The sequence below is a fragment of the Serinus canaria genome, chromosome 14 (assembly GCF_022539315.1).
Source record: "Serinus canaria isolate serCan28SL12 chromosome 14, serCan2020, whole genome shotgun sequence".
NCBI lineage: Eukaryota > Metazoa > Chordata > Aves > Passeriformes > Fringillidae > Serinus > Serinus canaria.
Window position 1 is genome coordinate 9,476,079 of NC_066328.1, and position 20,902 is coordinate 9,496,980.

Sequence of the window (20,902 nt, forward strand, 5' to 3'; positions counted from 1 at the left end):
GGAGCCCACACTGAGATTACAAAGCATTTATAGTGAAGAGTTTTGGAGTGTTTCTGTGGCAAACCACCACTTGCCCGAAGGTGGCACCAGAGACAGGCAAGTCCAGCCGTGACAGCTCTGTGGAACTAAGGGTGAGGGAAAACCGAGGACCAGGATGAGAACAGGGTAACAGGGGGATGTTCATCAGAGGGGGAGAGAGGAAGGAACAGGTATTTAAAAGAAGAAAAGTATAGCCTAGCATATCACTTGAAAAATCAGGAATATAAACAGACTAGACTGATAAATCTGGGGTAATTCCTGAGGACTTTCCTTTCGTGATGATTTAGAAGAGCAGGTTACTTCACCTGCCTAACAAAACCAGGGTTTACTGTATTTATTTTTATGTTGGCTAAATTTTACAGTCCATTATGGAGATCATTGCAGATATAAAATCCATTTGTTCTGGAAGCCTGGGAGTTAAAGCAGGAAGTCAGTGTCTAGAAAATACAGCTGATCAATATGTCATTGTGATGGAACTGATGTGATTCCCTTTGAGTCAAATATTTGCATATCCTACTTGGACAGAAGTTCCCCTTTGATATAATTAGTAATAATAATTTGTCAGTAATTTGTAACTGCAGGGAAAGGCATTGTCCAAAGGTACCTTCTTTTTCTATTGTAACTGGATGGGTGATCTGTTTTTCTCCTCTGAAGCTTGATATATAAAACTGATTTTCTTGTTTTCATGAGTGTAGGACATGCTGACAAATGAATCAAAAGTTCTGGAGCAGCCATATCTCAGCTGCTGATGTGCTCTATAGCTCTGTGCTGCAGAAAGTGTACCAGAAAGTCCAGACCAATGTCATGGTATCTTTCTATGCTTATGATCAAAACTAATGTGGAAATTAGGTTTCATAAAATGTAAACTTCAGTTCATGCTCTCCAGTATCCTCTTATTAAAATGTTTAAAAATATGTGAAAAATTGAGCATGGAAATGTTAGGTATGTGTCTGTTTGGGGATTTAATCAAGATGCGTCTATTTCAGTAACTCATCCCAGGAAATTAATCTGGCCTTGGCCTCCTCTGCCCACACTGTTTGTGTGAAGAGTTCCAGGCACCTCTGATGATGCTGCATCAAAGATTTTCCACATGGGCTGGCTGCTAACTCAAAGAAGAAACTGTACCAGTCTATGTGTGCAATGAATGTTCTGACATCTCCTTGCCCTTTCTGTGCTTTCTACTTGTTAGAAGATGACTGAGATTTCAAGCAGTTGGAGAGCTGGAATTGAATCTCAAGTTTACAAATGGCTTTTGGATTGGGATTTCCAAAGGAACATGAAGTTAGGGGGCAGCCAGCTTCCACTAAATACCAGGAGGTTTATCTCATGCATGCTTCTGTTCCTCTTTCAGGGCAACCCAAAATTTTGGTTTAAGAGAGATGCTGAATTCAGTGGCTAGAGCGCTAGGGTGGGTTTGGGATTGTGACCCTGGCCCTCTGTATCCTTTTTCCAGGAGCTCGTGTAGCACTGTAGATTTCTTTGTGTTTTGTTCCTGCTTAAAGGGATCATAGCACATCTTTATTTCATAAGAAGTATAGGGAGGATTAGAGATTAAACTGCTCCCACAGGGTGATCAAGGCACTGAAGGGTCCGAGATCTCACAGTCCTAGTGGAGCACAGATCTACCACTCACAATTTGGGTTGTTCTTTAATTGTCTTAAGTGAAGGTAAAACACACGAAGCACGTCTCCTTTATGCTGGGAACTATGAAGCAGTTTTATACTGAGTATTCTAGTGAGTAGGATGGTCTTACTCTGAACCTGAGAGCAGGTGATCAATTTGAAAATACCAGGAGTTGTTAGATTCTTTCTGATTTGATGTAGCATAAATAATTTCTAACAGAATTTTAGTTTTTAACTGTGTACTCAGCAGTGTTTTATTTGTTTAATGCATTCATAGCAGCTTGATGCAGAGGATTTAATCCTTTCTTATCAGATTGCCCAGGGAGGTTATAGGTCTCTATCCCTGACTATACTCAAACTCATCTTAGTCCTTCCAACCCTCCTTTCTGAGGGAGTGATTGGACCAGAGACCTCCAGAGAACCTTTCCATCAGGAAATACTCACTGGTTCTGTACTTTAATTATGGTAGCACTGTGATACCAACCACGTGTCTCTTTGGTACTTCAGTTGGCATTCACATAGACATCCTACAATTGAAGCTTTCTCTAGCATGATTGCATTGTCAAATTCAGAGAACACTCCATGATGTTCCATAAAAAACTGAAAGCTGCCACTGACTAAAGATAATTAAAATGAACCTTGCCAGAAAACATCAAATTTTTTGAATTTGTTTCCGTTAGTTGAAAAATGCTCTTTTCTAATTTGGTTAAAATGTGGATCTAAAATGTGGATCCTAATGCCAACAGAAACCTTAATAGAGAGTAGGTGGTATTTTTGCTGAAGCTTATGGGCTGTTTTTATAATTGGGGACTTCTTGGATTTTTATTATTATTCCTTCAAATGAAACAGCTGGATAATTTTAGTAAGATTTAAAACACATCTTCTTGCCACTATTTAAGAAGAACGGATTTTCTTATTAGCATAGGTGAAGTTGCAGCACACAAAAGGATTTCCTGATTCTTGGGAGTGCTTCATTCCCTTGTGGCAGCACAAGGCAGTGATGTGCAGTTGTTCAGCATCTCTGAAATATAGAATGGGCCACTGTGCAGTCTTGCATTTCTTGCATTCCACATGAGAGTCTCAGAGGTGCAAGGAATGCAGTGTCAGGTCTGTCACTTCTGGTACTGTATGTGCCATCTGCTCGTGAGCCAGTGAAGGACAGTTTAGTGATCAGCAGTGTGAAGAGCTAATGTACATATTACATCTGGGTATTGCTGCAGATCTGGGTTGCCCCAGGTTTTTTCTTCAACAGGGAAATAATTAAGGTAAAAGGAGCCAGAGTCTCATCATTATGCAAAATATTTCAGTGCTGCAATTAACAGCAGCTATAATTTAAGCCCAGATTTAACATCAAAGGCAGTGGGGATAGAATTAGGATTTATATTCATTATAATTCTGCCAAGGCTTCAGTGAGTCTGATTGCTAGGATTCCTCTTTTGCATTAGCCATCTTAAATCGGTCGACCGGTGCTCTTACATGCCTGGGAATGAGGGAGCTGTGCTTGCCTCACATAATCATCTTGCAATCCATGGAAATGCCAACACTGGCTGTTACATAAAAGTTCCAAAGGCTTTGTTGCTGCTCGTCTTCAAAACAGCTGCCAAATCATAATTATCATTCAGTTTTAGTGAAGAGTAATAAAACTACAGTCTGCTTGTGAGCTGGAGCCACAGCATGGGACATGGGGAAGGAAACACTAAATCAGGGTGGGGAAGTTTCTGACACACTCAGCCAGAGATGCACAAGATCTACTTAGCCTGCTGACATCTGCATTTAGCCATGAATATTTTTTACTTTGTCCATTAATGAAGACAATGCTATAACCAGCTCTAAATCCTGTAAAACACTTCTCAAAGGGAAGGCTCGTTCTTAGTTTTCAGACTGAAGAAAACTGTTGATATTATGAACATATAAATAATAATTAATATAATAAATTGAAGACTTGAGTAATGGCCATTATTTAATAATGTAAGAGGTTTAGGGTAATCAAACAGCAAGATTGGCTGTAGTTTCATCTGTAGAAAACACAGAAATTCACAGATGAGGCAAATATTATTGTTTTGTACATGTTAAGAGACAATAAGTGACAGGCTCATGATTCATGGAAAAACCTCCAGGCCTGTGGCCCAGGTTGTCAGGGGACCATGACTTGTGTCAGTGTCAGAGTAGGATTAGACCCTTCTCCTCTATCTCACAGCTGCCTTAGATTTCATGAAAGATAAATCTTCTTAAGGGAGAGTCACATTTTAAGCCATAAACACTTTTGGTGATACAATTACGCTGTGGTCTACTACTTTATTCTGGAAAATTACCCACAAATTTATTCTGTGCTTTGAGCTAGGTGTGAACTCCTCTTAAATATCTTACTTTTTTCTCATATTCTCAGGGTTGGGACTTAATATGAATTAATTTTAGCTATCTTTTCAGCATTGTTTTTCTTCAAGTATCAGAGAATTAATCAGAAATAAACCTCAATTAAATCAGTACAATTATGCCTGAGAAGATGTGATATGGTTTAAGATCATCAAAACTGTGTCTGGTGAGTCAGCATGCTCAAGTATGTGGATGGAGAACTTAAACAAAATTTTTAAAAGAAACTTTTTCTCCCAAGGGTCTTTTGGTTTAGTTGATTTTTTAATTGTCTTCTCCCCTCTCCCAGCCACAATATCAACATTATCAGTGGTGGAAAATCACAAAGTGCCTTCTTTACAATGGAAATGTAACAATGCCATGTGACCAAAACATTGCAAGGTTTCTCAGCAATCAGGTGTGTGTGAACTTCATGTGTGGGGAACTGTTAATGCCTGAAACAATATAAAAATGTACAAACACATGCTGAGTGCGAAGTGCTTGCTGGACGAGGTAATTGGCAGAGTCAGTCCAAGGTTGCCTTTGGTCTAATGCTGTTTATGCCTTCACCAGAGACTGGAATTCTGTCAAGGAAGAAAGTGAGAAAAGCAGGGCATAAATCTCATTGAAAGTAGTTTTTTGACATCTTTAAAAAGATAGATAAAAATGACTAAAACTCCTAGGCATGGAGGGCTCCCAAAGTTATTATAACACTGCACAAGCTACTGCTAAACTGAGATTCTGGGGGCGTAACAGATTTTTCACTCCTTAAAAAGAGTAAGTGCAGAGAGGAGGAGTGTGTCTGCAAATTCATATTTGTGGGAAATCCTGACTTAAAGGTAAACTATCTTTATCCTATTACAAACTCTGATAATAGCCAAGGAAGAGGAGCTTGTAGCTCTCAGAGAGAGGAATTTTTTTGTTTTGTTATTCCAAATAAAAAATATCTGTAGTGAAGTAATTCCGGAATGGGAGATTCAATGGTTAAGGGCCAAGATCTGCAAAATACAATGCCCTATTTGGGGCTCATAAACAGAAGCTGCTAAAGCTGCTGCTAAAGCAAATTCCTCCAACAGTGAATCTCTCTCTCCTCCCAAATCTGGCTAAGATTAGCACGTGTGTCTGTTGGAGTTATTGCCACCTGTCCTAGTTCAGCTGAGACAGCCCTGTTTTCAGTGACTTCATCTCTAATACATGATGCATAATGTCCTATTTTTCTGTGCTGCAGTTTCTGAAAGAAATATCCTTGCTAGTTCACATCATCCCTGTGAGGTTTTCTTCAGGAATTTTTGAGTTTCTTAAATGACTGCCCAGTGAAATGTGAACTTATCACAAAATCCTGTGCTGCACTGCTACAGTTGCAGCCTTGAGAAACAATACCAGTCATATTTTACATTAGTGAATTAAGCACCCAGTAATAGTGGCCAATTTTTGATAGTAGGAGATGAAGAAATAAGTTTCTTTAGGCAGAGATGTGTGTAAAAATGGAAATGTTGTATGGCCAGAAGTGCAGAACATCCACTGCTGTAATAGAAATTCTGAGACTTTCAGGTGTTCTGAATCTATTAAGAATCTGGCACATTGAGTCTATGAATTAGAAACACTGCAGGATTAACCCCAAAGCTGTTATCATTGATTGGAAGACCAGAATCTACACTGAGCCCAAATATTCTGTTGCTGCAACAGATCAAATGGGAATAAAGTTATAAAAATAAAGGAGTATTTGCTCATGCAAAAATTGTGGCAGAAAGTACCAGGCCAAAGTACTCATGTGTATTCTTCATGCCCCAGTTTAAATGCAGCCTGAAATGTGTGCATTTAAACCACAAAGTTAATCAATTTTCCAAAGTCTTACCTTCCACTCCAATTTTGCCATCCCCATCAGTGTCTCCTGCAGCCAGAAAAGCCTTGGTCTCTGCTGAGGTGAGGGCTCTGGCATTTGAAGAGAAATTCTTCAGGAACAGCCTGAAATATAACAGGGTGCTGTGCTTGAGTTTTGCTCTCTGAAATGTCCCATAAGGTAATGTCTGCTCTTATTATCTGAGGGGATCCACACAGATTCAAGGAAAGACAAGGATTTGTGTTTTATTTTTAAAATAATATCGAGGGTTTCTTCAAGGACACCAAGCAAGTTCTAAGGTTTTTGTTGTTAAAAGAAATAGAGCAGCTGAACAGTACTTACTGCAGCTCCTCTTCTTCGATGAAACCACTCTTGTCCTGATCAAGGATTCCAAAAACTAACTTTATCTGATCAGGAGTTTTGCTGGATAAACCAACCATGGAGAAGAAAGACTTGTAGTTGAAGGAATCATCAGCTGGAAGAAACAGAAGTTGTTAAATATTCTCCTTTGAAGTCGCTACTACAGTGTGTATTCCTTGTGAATATGTATGTCTTTTCTTAAGCATCAGCCTGCTCTCTTTCTCTTGTTCCCTGGTATAGCAAAAGAGCAGCTCCAGTGGATAATAATTTCCCTTTTTAATCACTCTGTGCCTGTGGTCATGTTTCCTTTCAGCCAGTTTGAAGTTTTCTGCTACAATGCACATTCTGCTAAATCAGGATTTATGCAATGTGTCACATGCAATTAATAATAAATATTGAGAAGGTGCTGCTGTGACTTACAAACAACTTCTGTAATTCTTCATTAATTTTCACAGAGTCCTTACTTAGGTGAAGAATTTGATAGAAGAGTAAGTAATTTACAGACAAACCAGATCTTTGAGTATTTGGAAAATTGGCTTGATCTTACTGAGCAGTTCTTAAGAGAATTGCGATTGATAATTTCTTCACAAATGACACTCTCATTCTGCTAGCTGAGGCTTTTTCTGAAATTTTGAAGGACAAAGCCAACTTTAAATTTAAGTCTTTAACAGGTTTAGACACTGACAGTTTAGTGTTAAGCCAGCCATAACTGAAATGGTGGCCCTTTAATTGCTGTTCAGCACTTGTGAGACCTTTTGAATTTAAGGGACTATACTGTAATGTAGCTTAGAAAGAGATCTCACAGGGAAGGAATCTGAGGGGAAAATGATAGGCATGTCATCTTAAGACATAAAAATGATATGCATCTTCTGTCTGCAGAGCAACCATTCCTTACCCTGGCAGCTGGAGAGAGCAGATTCAATATCTTTAGCAGAGAGGATGTCAGTGATGGCCATTGCTGAACTGTAAAATAAATTAAATGTGAGCTACTTAGCCATTAAAACGACTTCTCTCCTACTTTCATGGCTCTATTTGAAGTTGCTGCAGTGACAGTGTGTGATAGGGGAGACATTATTCATCTGATGGCAAGTGGAGCACGCTGTAACAGATGTCTGGAGCAGGTGCTTCCACTGAGAGCTGGGAATGAGGGAGGAATTCTGCACGCGGGAGCGTGGGGCTTTGGGAGGATCTGCTGCCTCTGCTGCACTGGGAGAGCACATCCAAGGTGTCCAGCACCACACAACTTCATGACTTCTGTGTGGGTTTTCCTGGAGGTGGATTATTACTCAGTAAAACCCAGAGTGTATTTACAGCACACATAAGAGATAAGGCTAGGGTGTCCCCTAGAACTGTATCTGGAGTAAGCGTAATTGGAGTGTGAAAAATCTAGTGTTATTATCAATAGAAGTGACCTTCACAAAGAATGAAAATATTAGTGTAGAATTAGTAATAGTAATTTTACTCATGTAAATTTGCAGGGTAAGTTCATCTCCTGTTTAGTTGCAATGATAAATGTGTCTTGCTGGGCTACTGCATCATTGAAGGACTACATTTCATGAGAGCTTTGTAAAAAAGTATTTGTCAGTATTTTCTGAGGTTCTTTTCTTTTTGCATTCCATATAGGTTATAATAAACCATATTTTTGCCCAGATTTTGGCATTTCAGAAGATTGTTGTCTTTAGAACAGAAGTATCATGACTTAATATTCATTCTTAGTAGAGTGGAGAAGGTGTTTTCTTCTGACACAGCAGCATTTCATTTGAGAAAAATACTCTGTCCCATTCAGCCACCAACAGCTGCAATAGTTTGCCAGTGCAATGTGTATCACTTAACAAAATGCTATAATGCCTGAATTTCTAATCAATTTTTAATGCTTAATGTAGTTACAGTTTGGTAAACTGCACACACCAGTGCAGACAGGTTACAGTTTAAAACTTGCAACGTTACTCTTAATTCATGTTAGTGAAAGAAGGGGACTAAGGCATAGAAAAGGTATTCTTGAAAGCCAGAAGAGAATAGAAATATATTTTCATTAATCCCTAACTGATCTTCAGCAACTTCATTCTTCCTGTCTAAGAATGGACTGAGAAGGAATCAACTAGTGGTACCCATATATAGTCTGTGCACTGGTTTGAGATCTAAACACAGATTTAAACTTCCTCTAAAATTTGAAATGGCCTCTGTACCTGTTGGTTTGCAGCAGAAGAAATTGTCAATCATTTTAGTTCATTTCTGAATATCTCTGAAACAGTTAAGAAAGTGATGGCACACATTCCTACTGATGGTAATGGATCCTTCCCCAGCTCAGGCAGCTGGGTTACTTTTGTTCTACTACCGAATTATTTTGTCCCAGTGGGTTCTTCTGCAAAATCCTTCCCTCTCTCAGCATTAGGCAGTATAACTTTGAGCTCATCCGTTCACCTAATTCTCACTGCTGACAGGATCTAAAAGGGGAAGAGTTGAAGGAAAACCTAAAAAATCACAGCATTTTTGACAAGGGACATCGTTCCTGTCTTGTTCCATCCTCTGATCCAAATGCTGATTCTATTCTATGCTAGCTTGTAAAGATACAACATACTGGAAGCTGAGATAAGAATAGATACTTTAATTTTGCTTTTGTGTTTCTTTGAAAGCAGAAGAACTAATCAGCTTACCTTTGAGGTCTTCTTGACTGGGTAAGGAAGCAGTCAGGTTGGGAGGAAGGTACTTGCAGTGTGTCTCCAGCAGAGCTGAGCTTGCATATATATACTTTAAGTTGTATACCATATACAGATTTTAGATTTCAGCGTCACGAAGGGGGAACGGTGTCAAATGAACTTGCCTAACTAATCATCTTGCACTATTTTTATCTCAAGAGAATACATATGATATTTGCAAACGAAACAAGATAAGTGGCCAGATAGGCAAAAAGAACAGAGTCATGTCAAATTTCCTCTGATTTAAGCAGAAAACACCAGCTTCTTCATGTGATGTAGGGCAGGACAAAAGCCCCCACTATCTGATATGCTTGATCTGAGGAGTCAGATGAAATGAAGCATAATAACTTCTGAAGAGGTGTCTTTAATGACTGTTTAAAAGTGATAACTTGTTCTCTTACCTGTAGACACTCTGAGTGATAGAGTTTCATCATTGGAGCACTAAACAAAAAGGAAAACTTAAAAGTATCCTTTTAACTGTTCAGGTATTGTTTGCATAGCAAACCAATCAGGGGAAATAATAGACATGTTATCTCCAGAATAGCTGATCTGTTGTTTGGAAAAAAATACCACACCACACAGTGAATTTGTTGCTATAGGAGGTAAAATAATATTATGTCAATCCATCAGAACAGTTGGTTGGGGGAGGGTATTTCATCTGCTCTGTTTCCAGAGAAAATCTTACAATTCTGCAAGATTCTGACAACCTGTTTAGTCGGGTATGTATGAAGCAAAGGGGTTGTGATCTGCCCAGCTGTCTCTGAGACAAAAGTCCCTGAGCCCTACATGAAAGATCTTTGCTTTCAGAATAGAGAGGAAAATTTCAATACCAACATCATCGCTATAACAATATCTGAAGTGTCTTTTCAGTTTTCAGCCTGTCTTTAATCCCTTTCAGAGAAGTGATTATTTTCTAGAATTGTTTGACCAGAGCTGTTTCCCAGTGTTCCTTTGTGCCAGTTATTTTTTCATGGATATTATTTGATCATCTCAATTTTCTTCCACGAATGTTGTAGCCTAGCTGGGTGAGGAGCCTGTCAGCTTGGATCTCACTTGTGTCTTGAGGTAGCAGAACAGTGAAAGACAAGTCATATGGATGACAGCACAAGGTATCATTATGGCCAGGATTAAGGGATGGCAAGGGATGACAGTGCAATTGGCATCACAGCTTGAGGTGGTGGCACAGTAAGAGGTGACGGTGCAGAGACTGTCTTAATGTCAGAGAGAGCATCAAGGCATCTTTTTTCCAAAGCATTTCCCTCTAAGATGGAAGACAGAATCTAACCAGTCACTGAAGCCAGTCACTAATAAATCAGGGTGCCAGACAGAAAAGTGACAAATGGAGGGTACCAACTCGACCTTAGTGCATCCAGCACTGACAGCAGCTGATCAAAAGGCAACAAAAGACCATTGCAAAAGATTCTCTCTGTGGAGGAGGTGCTATTTCATTTGCAGTATATAAATATAAGAAAAATTACTGCTACAAACTTTTTTTCTTATTAAAAATTCTGCAAGTCTGTCCTCCACAAAACAGCTTCAGACACAGACAATTCTTTTGCAGAGAAGATAATTCTTGTGTTGGTTAAGAATGGTGTTGGAAGATTTCAGCTTTCCCTGTTTTCTGAATGGGTTCTTGACCAGCTGGCGCTGAAAAATTTCAAGAAGAATTTGATGGAGAGATATTTAATACTGGCTCTTGTTGTCACTGGTGACATCTGGTAGAAGGGGCACAAATACCACTTACCCCCTCAAACTCTTCTGAGAAATTACTTTTATTCTAAATGGGAAAAAATTCCTCTCCCTTTTACACACACCACCCTTTCCTCCCCCTCCAATTTGGAAAATTGTTTACATAGTGCCAACAACTGAAGTGCAGTACGTAGGGTGTCCAACATAAAAACTGATGGCATGAAATGACCTAATGAAGCTAAGTTAAGAGGAAGGCCAAATTCTGCTGAAACTCTTGGACTGCAGGAATCTGCATGGGAATTTGGTCCCTGGTGTCTATTTCAGAGAATGCATTTGATTTTAGATGCAATGGCTTCTCATTTTGCCCAGAGCTAATTCCACATATGTTAACCCCTCGCCCCCACTCTTCCCTTTAAAAATAGCATTGATTGCTGTTATTTCTCTTAATGCCTGTGGGCTGTTGCCATTAGTTTGAACTTTATGTGAAGCACATAAGGATGCAGTCTTTAAAAGTGTGCTCTGTTTTCTAAGAGGCTTTGACAAGGTAATTTCTTTTGTGCCCTGGGATTTTAAGGGTAAAGCATGTAGTCAAATGATTTATGGCTCTGGTCTGTTCAGCTGTATTCAGACTCCAGCAAATTTTGGAGTCACTTTTGCTGTAAGGTTGGAGGCACTAGAGATCCAGAACATGTGCACTGATGAAATGTACAGGGATCATGTAACTATTTACAACCAGCCTCCAACAACCATTTTCTTTTCAAGCCCTACATTAGAGATTGCATAAACATCTGTCTAGTCACTTTTGCTTTCTTAAATCAAAACTGTTAGGAACTTTGCAGCTGCCGTCCAACTTCACAGGGGAAGAACTGAGGAAGTATGAAAAAGTAAGGAAAAGATATTCATTTCAGCCTGTCAGGCTGCCACTAAAAGCAGTTTCAATCCCTTGGGCTTGAGCATTTCTCTTTGCTCAAGGCTCTGCCTTCTGGAAGCACGGAGTTGTTTTATACTTCCCATTTTTAACCTTAATTCTTTTAGCATCTGAAGCTGAAGCTACCTCCCCAGGTTGAAAAGCTGTATTTTAGGTCATCATAAGTTCTGTGATTGTTCTATAATCTATTCTTGTCATTCTTTGAGTGCCAATATGAATCATGTGCAAGAGAGCAACAAGAGTTGTGTGAGTGCCTGCCTTAATTTAAATAAGTGTGATTTAGTGCCTCTTACATGCCTGAGATCATTTTCAGATGGATGAGATGAATGCCTCTGATAGGGGTATCCATGGTCACGAGTCAGGGAACAGGAATCACCTGACAAAATATGTGTAACCTATTGTTAAATGGCTTGTGAGCAGTGAGAGTGGAATATTCATTCAACTTGTAATTTGCTTTGGGAATATATAAGATGAAAGAAGCTATGTAGATGTAATTTAGTGTAATTATATTAATGCATCATGCTCCAGTCATTTGAGGAATGTAACTCCTGGAGAGATCTGGGAATATCTGTGAGTGGTTTTAGGTTTTATTACTTAGCCTACTATCAGTAGACCCCTCATAACTACTCCCCCCACCCAGTAAAATACTGAATAAAGAAAAATGCTGGAAGGGTTGCCATGGGGGGAGGAGGCTTTATAAGGGAAATACACCACATAACATCTAGTTTATTCTTGCAAACTTGAATGAATCACAAAATTTAAGTAATTATTTTTCACCAGCTATCATTCTAATGTCACATGGGTTTAACCTCTGAGGTAGATTTTTCAGAGGTACTAAAAATTTACAATGCAGCTTTTCAGTTCCTAGTGCCCTGTAAAATGTTAATGTATAAAACCTTTTTGGTCATATTTTTCCTACATGCAGAAAACATAACTTTTAAGCCAAGTAGATTGTTTACATAAATCAGACAATTTCTGGTCCTCCATATCTGAAATGGGAATTTCAATCCTGGTTCCAAAATTTGAAAGGAATATGGGCCAGATGTAAATTCCATGTCATTTCTGAAGCTGTAGCTCAGAAATTTTATTCCTGAATTTAACCTTTCCAGTTCACTTCCATTTCTGTTTCTTTCTAAAAATGTTCATTTAGTGATGCAGAAAGAAAAAGGCTTTTTTTAAAAGAAAGAAGTTCTCATAGTCTGATTTCTGAAATAGTAGATTTTTTGGCCTGTTAAATCTGATACAATCATTCATAAACAGACAAGATACTTGAACCTCCAGATGACCATAACCATAGGTTTAAATTACCTGCAGTAAATGTAAAAAAAAATATAGAATCAATTTTCTTGCCTTAATTCTGAAGCAAAAACCTTATTATTTTTGAAAGTGTCCAAACAGAAATGGCAATAACAAGGTGTGTGTAGGATTATCATGGTTTTTGAGTAGAAAATAAAATCAATTCTGCCAAGGCAATCTTCTCTAGCAAAGCTGGAAGCAAAGACACCTGCTGAAAACAGAACTTCTATTCAATATTTGATCTACCATATTCTGTTCTTGAGCTGTGTTTTTCAAATCCCGTGTGGTAAAATCCCTCACAATCCTTGTTACAGCAGTTGTAACTTTAGTCTGTGTGTTTACACTACGTAGCCTGGTGCAGTCCTGCTCCATGAATGTGGTTTATAAGCACTATAAATAATCCTCAGTTGCATCAGGCTTTCAAATATAGATGTGTTTGAAATGAACTCAGATGTTTTTCAGCCTGTCTGTATGTTCTTGTATAGTCCTTAACCCAGTGTGTAAACCACAGGTCCCACTATAAACAGAAAGAGCTCCTTGGCTTGTGTAATTGCAGGAGCACCAAGTAAGAACTGGGTCATTATCTGTGCTTTGCTGATCTAGTACCCATCCTGCTGAATAAGGCAGGGCCTTTGATTCTTTTGGCACAGTTGCTTTTCAAGGAGATGTATATATATATATATATATATATATATATATATTCCAAGGATACACGGGTTTCAAAAGCCCCAGATGCTGACTCTGAGAGATGTTTTCTCTGTGCACAAAGCCCAGATTCAATCTGACTTAAAGGTGCCCAGTGAGGTGTGACTTAATTCCCTTCTCCTCCATTTGCTGAGATTGGGAAATGGTCAGGACTTGTCCCAACTCCTTCCAGCCTGGGGTGCTGGGCTTCTTTTCTATGCAAACTAGAGCATGATAAGGGACCGGTGTGTGTTTGGGTGTTGTCCAAATGTGGAGTTCATGTCTCCAGGGCACAACACCCAGACCTAGGAACTCAGAAGCATTCCTTCATCCCTCATTAAACGTTGCCAACAAGACTGACAATAATTAGAATGAGGACTATAGAGAAGTAAGCTGAATGAATATGGAAATTGGTGCTAGAGACATAACAGCATCGGATATGAAAGCATCAAGTCTTTACAAACAAGAATCCATTGAGCATTTGGGAGCTAAGCCTGGTTTAATCAAATGGTGCATCAATGAAGTGATTCCACTGTTCAAATATTTGAAGGATCAGTGGTATGAAAAGACAGAAGCAGGCATTGTTCTTCCTATACAGTGCTGCATTTGTGCTGTAGCTCCTGAGTGATATCAGTATCCAGATAGTCCAGTGATTTCAAGCTTTATTGTATAGCATAGGACAACCCATACAGCAAATGCAAGCTCTTCTTTTCCATTTATGGACAAACCACTGTGGATTTTATTGGCAAATTGCTGCAGTCAGGTGTAAAGTAAATTACTTCAAGTCTGTTGTTCTGAATGAAAAATTAAATTTATTGTATTCAAGTTATAAATTCACTTAACAATCTTTCCTTGAATTGTAATGGCCTCCTTCATCTGAGCTGAAATTATAGTAATGACTGCACCTTGCTAAAAAGGAATTTTACTAAAAGGAAGCTTAAGGAGAAAAAGGCTAGAAAAGGCCAGGTGAATCTCTAGAGCAGGAGGCCTGTCTCCCTTGGAACAGGAATTGCAGCCTGGCTGTTCCTGGTTCATTGTTACAGCAGAAAATGCCCTTGAATTGCAGAGGAATTGAGCTTGAGCTCCTGCTCACACAGGAGGATGTAAATGGGGAGGTGCTTGATGCACTTTTGATTCTCTGAGAGAATTCACAATTTTTGAAGGATTTCACTCATTATTTTATTTCACTTTTGCATTTGGCTATACCATACAGCAACATCCATATTTAAAGATCCAGATGATGAGAGCAGAAGGTGTTTTGCTGATTCCCAAATTCTCCATCTTGGCTTGTCCCTTTCTGAGTAGAGGTAGATGAAAGCAGGTGATAAGGACAATAAATGCCTAAGTACTTTGCTAAATTTGAGAAGTAAGAACATTTTGCAAATGTATTCTATGTCCTACACTCTGCTGAGCTGGGCTGTACAAGCTGTAGTTCTGGGCAAAATTTGTCACAAAGAATTTTTTCTGGACAGTTAATTACTTCTGTGGCCAATGTGATGCTACTGGAATTTGATTATTAAATGAAATGTGAAGCTTTACTAAGAAATGCTCCAAAGCTGTTATCTCAGAATACCATGGCAAGGTAATTTCAGAATACCAGATCCCAGCTACTTCCTGAAAGTTGCAGCTATATAAAATCTTACTGAGCAGTGATGTTGAAAAATGCATGTTAATCAGGGCAGATCTTCCCCATCACCTAACCCTGTAATTGATGGTGCCATCAACAGCAGAGACAGTCATTTAAATTATGAATGCTTCTGGTTATGAATGATGGATTTTTTTGGCATAGGAATTAAAGAGTATGCATTATTAGAACTGGTAGAAGAATTCAAGTCATGCTTTGGAGAAAAGTACAAAGTTAGGCATGGTTTAACATTCATGAAAATCTGGTGAACAAGCAGATTTTTCCATTAAAGATGTAGGTATTACAAAATGGATAGAGAAGCATCCATTGAATAAGGTTTGAAAGTTGTTCTAAGTCTTGTTGAAGCTGATGCATAAGGCCACCAGTCTTAAATTAAAATCTCTATAAGCAGTTCTCTATAAAATCTCTAAAAGTCAGTGCCTTCATGGATGCGAGCAGCTGAAATGATCAGCCTGGTCTTGGTCAAATTTTTCCATTTTGACAGAGGCAGTCCTAGGAGTTTCTGGGCAGTGACTCTGCTTGGACAGCTTCTATAATCAGAAGAATTATCTTTATTTGCAGAATACATTTCTATTTAGACCCCGAGTATATGGACAGCTCAGTGTTATTAACAAGATTAATCTTATCTCCTGCTGAAATGGCCAGCAGGTCATCTTCCAAGAGGAGGATTTCCTTTGAGTGAGTGGAGTTGAATTTCACCCAGTTTTAAAACTAGAAGTATAAAAAACATGATCTGATAATCAGGCAGCACTTGTATCTTGGTGTCCTAATTCTGCCAGTTCTTTAGCAATCTCCTAGAGTTTTTCAAGGAAAACTGCATAAACAACAACAATGGCAAAAATAGCAAGGCTGCTCCTAGAGAAACAGACACAATTAGTAAAATGGAAAATAAAGGTGCAATCTTTAGAGGTTAAAATGTTGTAACAACCTTCCCACAAAAGGAATATCCATAAACCTCCTGGAGGCTGCAGTCTATGGGGTATCACCTGTGTAGGGATATTGCCAGAGAGGTGGGATTTGAGAGGACAGACCTGGGAATGAGGCCATGGTTCTTTGGCTCCTGTTAGCTCAGGTTCTGCAGGAAGCCCAGTTGAAGCCCATGGCTCAGGAGGGTCGCAGCTGTCCCTGGGCAGTGCAGAGCCAGTGCTGCACAGAACTCTCAGCTGTGCCTCTGGGGAGGAAAACAGCCTGAAATTCAGCTTTGCCAAGAGAGCAAAACCTGTCTGGAGACACTGTCTCATGACTGGACAGAGTTTGAGATTTTTCTGGCTTATTTAAAATAATCTGGGTAAGCCCCACTGAAATAGAGCAGCCATTTGTTCCCCTGAGGAGATCTGATGTTGTCCCAAGTGTGAGCAGTGCCCGTGGGTCAGTTCCTACAGCAGATTTACAACCCTGCCACAAGCAGCAGGAGTAAGGCTGAGTATGTCATGCTTGCTTGGCATGACATGGCTTGATGTAAGAAATACAGAATGGAGCTAATATAGTTACTAAACTGTCTGTTTGTGTCCAGGGAATGCTGAGCACATGCAGAGCAGATGGAAGAGATTAAAAAACCATAGAATTATAGATGAGAAATGTTTACAATTAAAGGAACAAACATGAGATTTCTCTGTAGTCTCTTTCCTGATTATTTTGAAGGGTGTTTAGGTGAAAAAGGCTTGACACACAAAAGCTATTGTTAACTCCATTTACAATCAAATTAATTCAACTCAAACAATACTTTTAAAAATGGTCTTGTTTCTATTTACTCCAGCTTAACAAAGGAAAATCAATGTGTTTAACACCACCAAATTTAGAACATTTTAAGTTGTCTGATGAATCTGATAATTCAGCTTGTCCTCTACTGTTTCAGCTACTAAGGAAATTCCAGCTAAGGAACTGCTAGATCAGATATCCTGTGTCTCAGGTGACCCAAAATCCCCATGATGGTTTTAGCACCATTCTTAAGAGAACCATGCAGACTTAGTGAATAAGAGACTTGTTTACCTGAATATGGCAGAGCATGTAGTTTAAAGGATATTGGCATCTGTATTAGAAAACTCAGAATTAAAGGATGATGTATTGAATTAAAGGATGATGTATTGAATTTTTAATTTTTTTTTTCTGCTAGTAGTGCAATTCATTAATAACTATTCAGCAGAAAACAAAAGAAGTTTAGTAGTTCCTCCTTGGTGGGAAAGTCTTTCCACCAAAATCATGAAGTATATATCTTTCTATGACCCTTAAATGCTTTTTCCCCTAAATTCTAGTTTCTAAGGTTCATGTGTGTTCCTCCCACAGTGCTCATAACTGAGCAAAGCTGAATAATCCTGCAGCAAGAACTTGTGCTTGTGCTGCTGCTCACAAGCCTCGTGGTGTGATCTTGGCACAAAAGCAACAGTACAAAATTGAAAAAGAGCACGAATTTTACTCTAGCCCCAGGGTTTTCTAAAAGCACAGGCTCTCAGCCTAGTTTGTGTTAAGACTGTTTTTTCAGATCACTGACAGGGTGTAAAATTACAGACTGGTCAATGCAGATAAAGCTGACACATATTTTCAAGAACAGTGAGAGTTTAAGGCTATATTTAACAAAAACACTGAGTTCTGTGTTTGGGGAATACACTCTGCCTCCATACCCAAAAAAGTCCCCAGAATCCAAATTCTCTCTAGCTTCTGTTGATCACATCCCACACAGTGGTTTCAAATTTTATCAGATTGTGCCTGTTTAGGGAAAGAGGTATGTTTTTGAGGTAAATACATGGAAGATGGATTTTTTAAATGAATCCAGTTTTTAACTCTCAAGGACTTAGTGTCTTTTCTCTATAGTGCTGCTAAAAATGCAGCCTTGGATTTCCTTTTCATGCAAGAGAAAACGTGCAGTCTTGACAAGCTTGAGAGAAGGGCCATATTTTCTGATGTTGCCTAGAGCACATCTGTGCACAGAGCTATTTCTGCCTTTATCTCACAGCTGATAACATTAGACTTCTAGAGTTAGGAAGAAGCTGCAGACCAAATGCTGAGTTTTACAAATCTGTCTGTAAATGTCATAGTAGAACTCCTGGTACAGTAAAAAACCCAGGCAAAGTGACTCTTCTTAACTCTGAAAATTAGGTTCCCTCCCCAAACAAATGTACTGCCTGTATTTTATAGACTTCTAAATATTTGCAATTAATACTGTAGAGTCCATTTCTTTGAATCATATGTGACAGGAATCTTTCTTTGTTGGTAAAGGTTATTTTTGTTCTGGGAAGCACAGAGCGCTTTCCAGATCTTTCTGAGATATTTTGTATTATCTGACATTTCTGCAGGCAACATTTGCCTAGTGGTGAATTGGATTGTAAATTCTACAGCTGTGAAGTTGTAGGAAACTAGTCTTGGCAAATTTCTAAATAAAGCTTTGGTAAGGAGGGATTGGGTATTTAATGAATACAGATTGTGGAATCAATCTCTCAATGTGTTTTGATTAGGGTAAAGTGCATGTATAATAGGGGTTTTTATTGCACCACTAAATATGACAACACTGAAATTTAGTATGTGCTCCTATTTATATTACTTTCTTTTGCTTTTCATTCTTATAAAACATTTCAAGTACAAAAGATTGCTTCTCTCTAAGTTCTTCAGCTGGGAGGATTTAAATACAAATAAAAAGTTAAGAGGCCACAATCCCAATGCTGAGAAACTCAAAGGCTTTATAAGAATGAAAAGCAAATAAAGATATTTTTTTCCCTGTGCATGCAAAGACAGGCTCTGTATGTTTGTGGCATGTCAGACTTTACTTTATGATTTTTGTATTTATAGCTTTATAAGAAGAGGTTGCTCAGAGAATTGCTCTGGTGGTTTTATTCTGCATTGAGGAGTCTCTCTGATAAGGAGATTTTTCTGGGCAAATGAATCAAGTTGAAATCTCAGCACATCTCACCCTGGGTAGCCCCACAGTCTGTCTGGGCCCAGCCATGTCCCTGTGTCCTTCTCCTCACACAGCACAGTAACAGTCCCTGTGGCTCAGGAGAGTGGACACAGCTCTTTCAGAGGCTGCTGCTGTCATTCCTCTTTTGTCTGGAGAACAGATTGCAGAATGAAATTAACTTTCCCTGACAGAAATAAATACAATACACAGAAAACAGGGCATTCCTGAGTCCAAAAGAAAGATATTCCATGGATTTCTACTGGGACTGGAGTAAGATTTAGGCTTGAAAGCAACATCATCATTTATAAATTATAGGGACAAATATCTGAAATTTATAAATTCCTACTGTATGAGACTTCCTGTTTCCATTGAAGTCAATGGCAAAATTCCCATTTATTTAGGTGCCAACATGATCTGGACCACAATAAGACATGTTTCCCATTAAAATGATGTTATAATTAACATTTTGAAATTGCTTAACAAGGTGGATCTGATAGCTGCAGAAGAAGTGGGTCATTAGAATGAATTGAATCTTTCTTTGTTTCTCTACTACTGAAAATTAAGTTTTGTCCTTGTTTTTACCAAGATCTGCAAATTTTTCATCCTGTACCTCATCATGGTTAAAGCCATCTTAGTGTACTTTGTGATCATTGTCAAAACACGTGGAAGTTTCTCTTAAGGTGATGTGGTTATTATCAGCCATATTCTTAAATTTACTTCCCAGTCAAAAGAGGAACATTTCAACACATGGCCAAAGAAATATGGTAATTGTCAGTAGAAGGAGGAACCAGACACTCCTCAGGCAGCAATGGTTGCAGGATGCCCAGGAATGGCAGTAGGCATTTGGCTGAATAGTTCACATGGCTGAGTTCAGGAGTAAGGACCTCCCCTGGCAGGGATCAAGAGGAAGCACAGGACTGGACCCCACTCCTGCCCCTCTGCAGTTCTGCCTCCAGGGAACACCTGCCTTTGTATGTAAATTGTTTATGCTTTTCAGAGAGAGAAATGCAAAACCCTGGCTGCACTATCTGAATTCTAATTTTGATGTTGAGCTTCCCTGTGGCCCTGGACAGCTGATATTTATTGTGTCCTTTGTGCCAGTTTACCACAGGCATTTAAGTGACAGGCTTTGTCTTTAAAAAAAGGTGAAAGGAAGAGGTCAAAACTGAAATGGAAAATCATTAATACTGTCTCAGTGTATGTTGAACAGATTCTTGTGCTACAAACTGCCTAATTGCAAGACAGATGATTCCAGGAATCAGATCCTACTCAGTGTAAATGTATCACAAAGATGCTGTTTCCATCACTTAAGATGCTGTTTCCCCATAAGCAAAACTTGACTAATCTCTTTAATGGCTGCAAGGTTTGTGTGAGCTCCACAGTTACTATCAATGATTCCTGGAGATGAAAAATTGTACTGGAACACAGGCTAGTTGGTTTTGTTGTCAGGGTGGTTTTGGTTTGCTTTGGTTTTGTTTAGCTTTTAGCTTTTCTGTAAGTTCTTCAGTTTAGTAGAAACAGAATTTGAGTTACATTGGTCATGAGTCTCTGCTTATCCCTACACTGACAAAGTTTCAGCTTTTGCCTGATTAAAGGCTGCCTTATGGTAGATTTGGTCCATGCATGAATTTTCCCAGCTATCAAGATGGTATTTTATTTTAAACTGAAATAGTTCCATCTGATCTACTATTCAAGCCAATAATAAATGGCAAAGTACTCAATTCAGAAAAATAAAATAATGGGGATTTTTTCTGTACTTCATTTTGTTCTGTGCAGTTCATCTTGGGCTGGGGAGAGACACAAATATTGTTATGGAGAGCAAAGAACAGCAAATATGTTTATGTATTTCTAATTTTGTCTTGGGT

General features: G+C 38.8%; 1 protein-coding gene across 1 annotated transcript; it reads right to left on the minus strand.

Annotated features, from left to right (window-relative positions):
- Positions 1-4,568: 4,568 nt before the first annotated feature.
- Positions 4,569-8,976, minus strand: LOC103817657 (parvalbumin, thymic). Its single transcript, XM_009091851.4, is given in 7 exon segments — positions 4,569-4,594; positions 5,866-5,975; positions 6,193-6,325; positions 7,106-7,173; positions 8,865-8,899; positions 8,901-8,946; positions 8,948-8,976. Coding segments are annotated over 7 exon segments (447 nt in total).
- Positions 8,977-20,902: the final 11,926 nt, after the last annotated feature.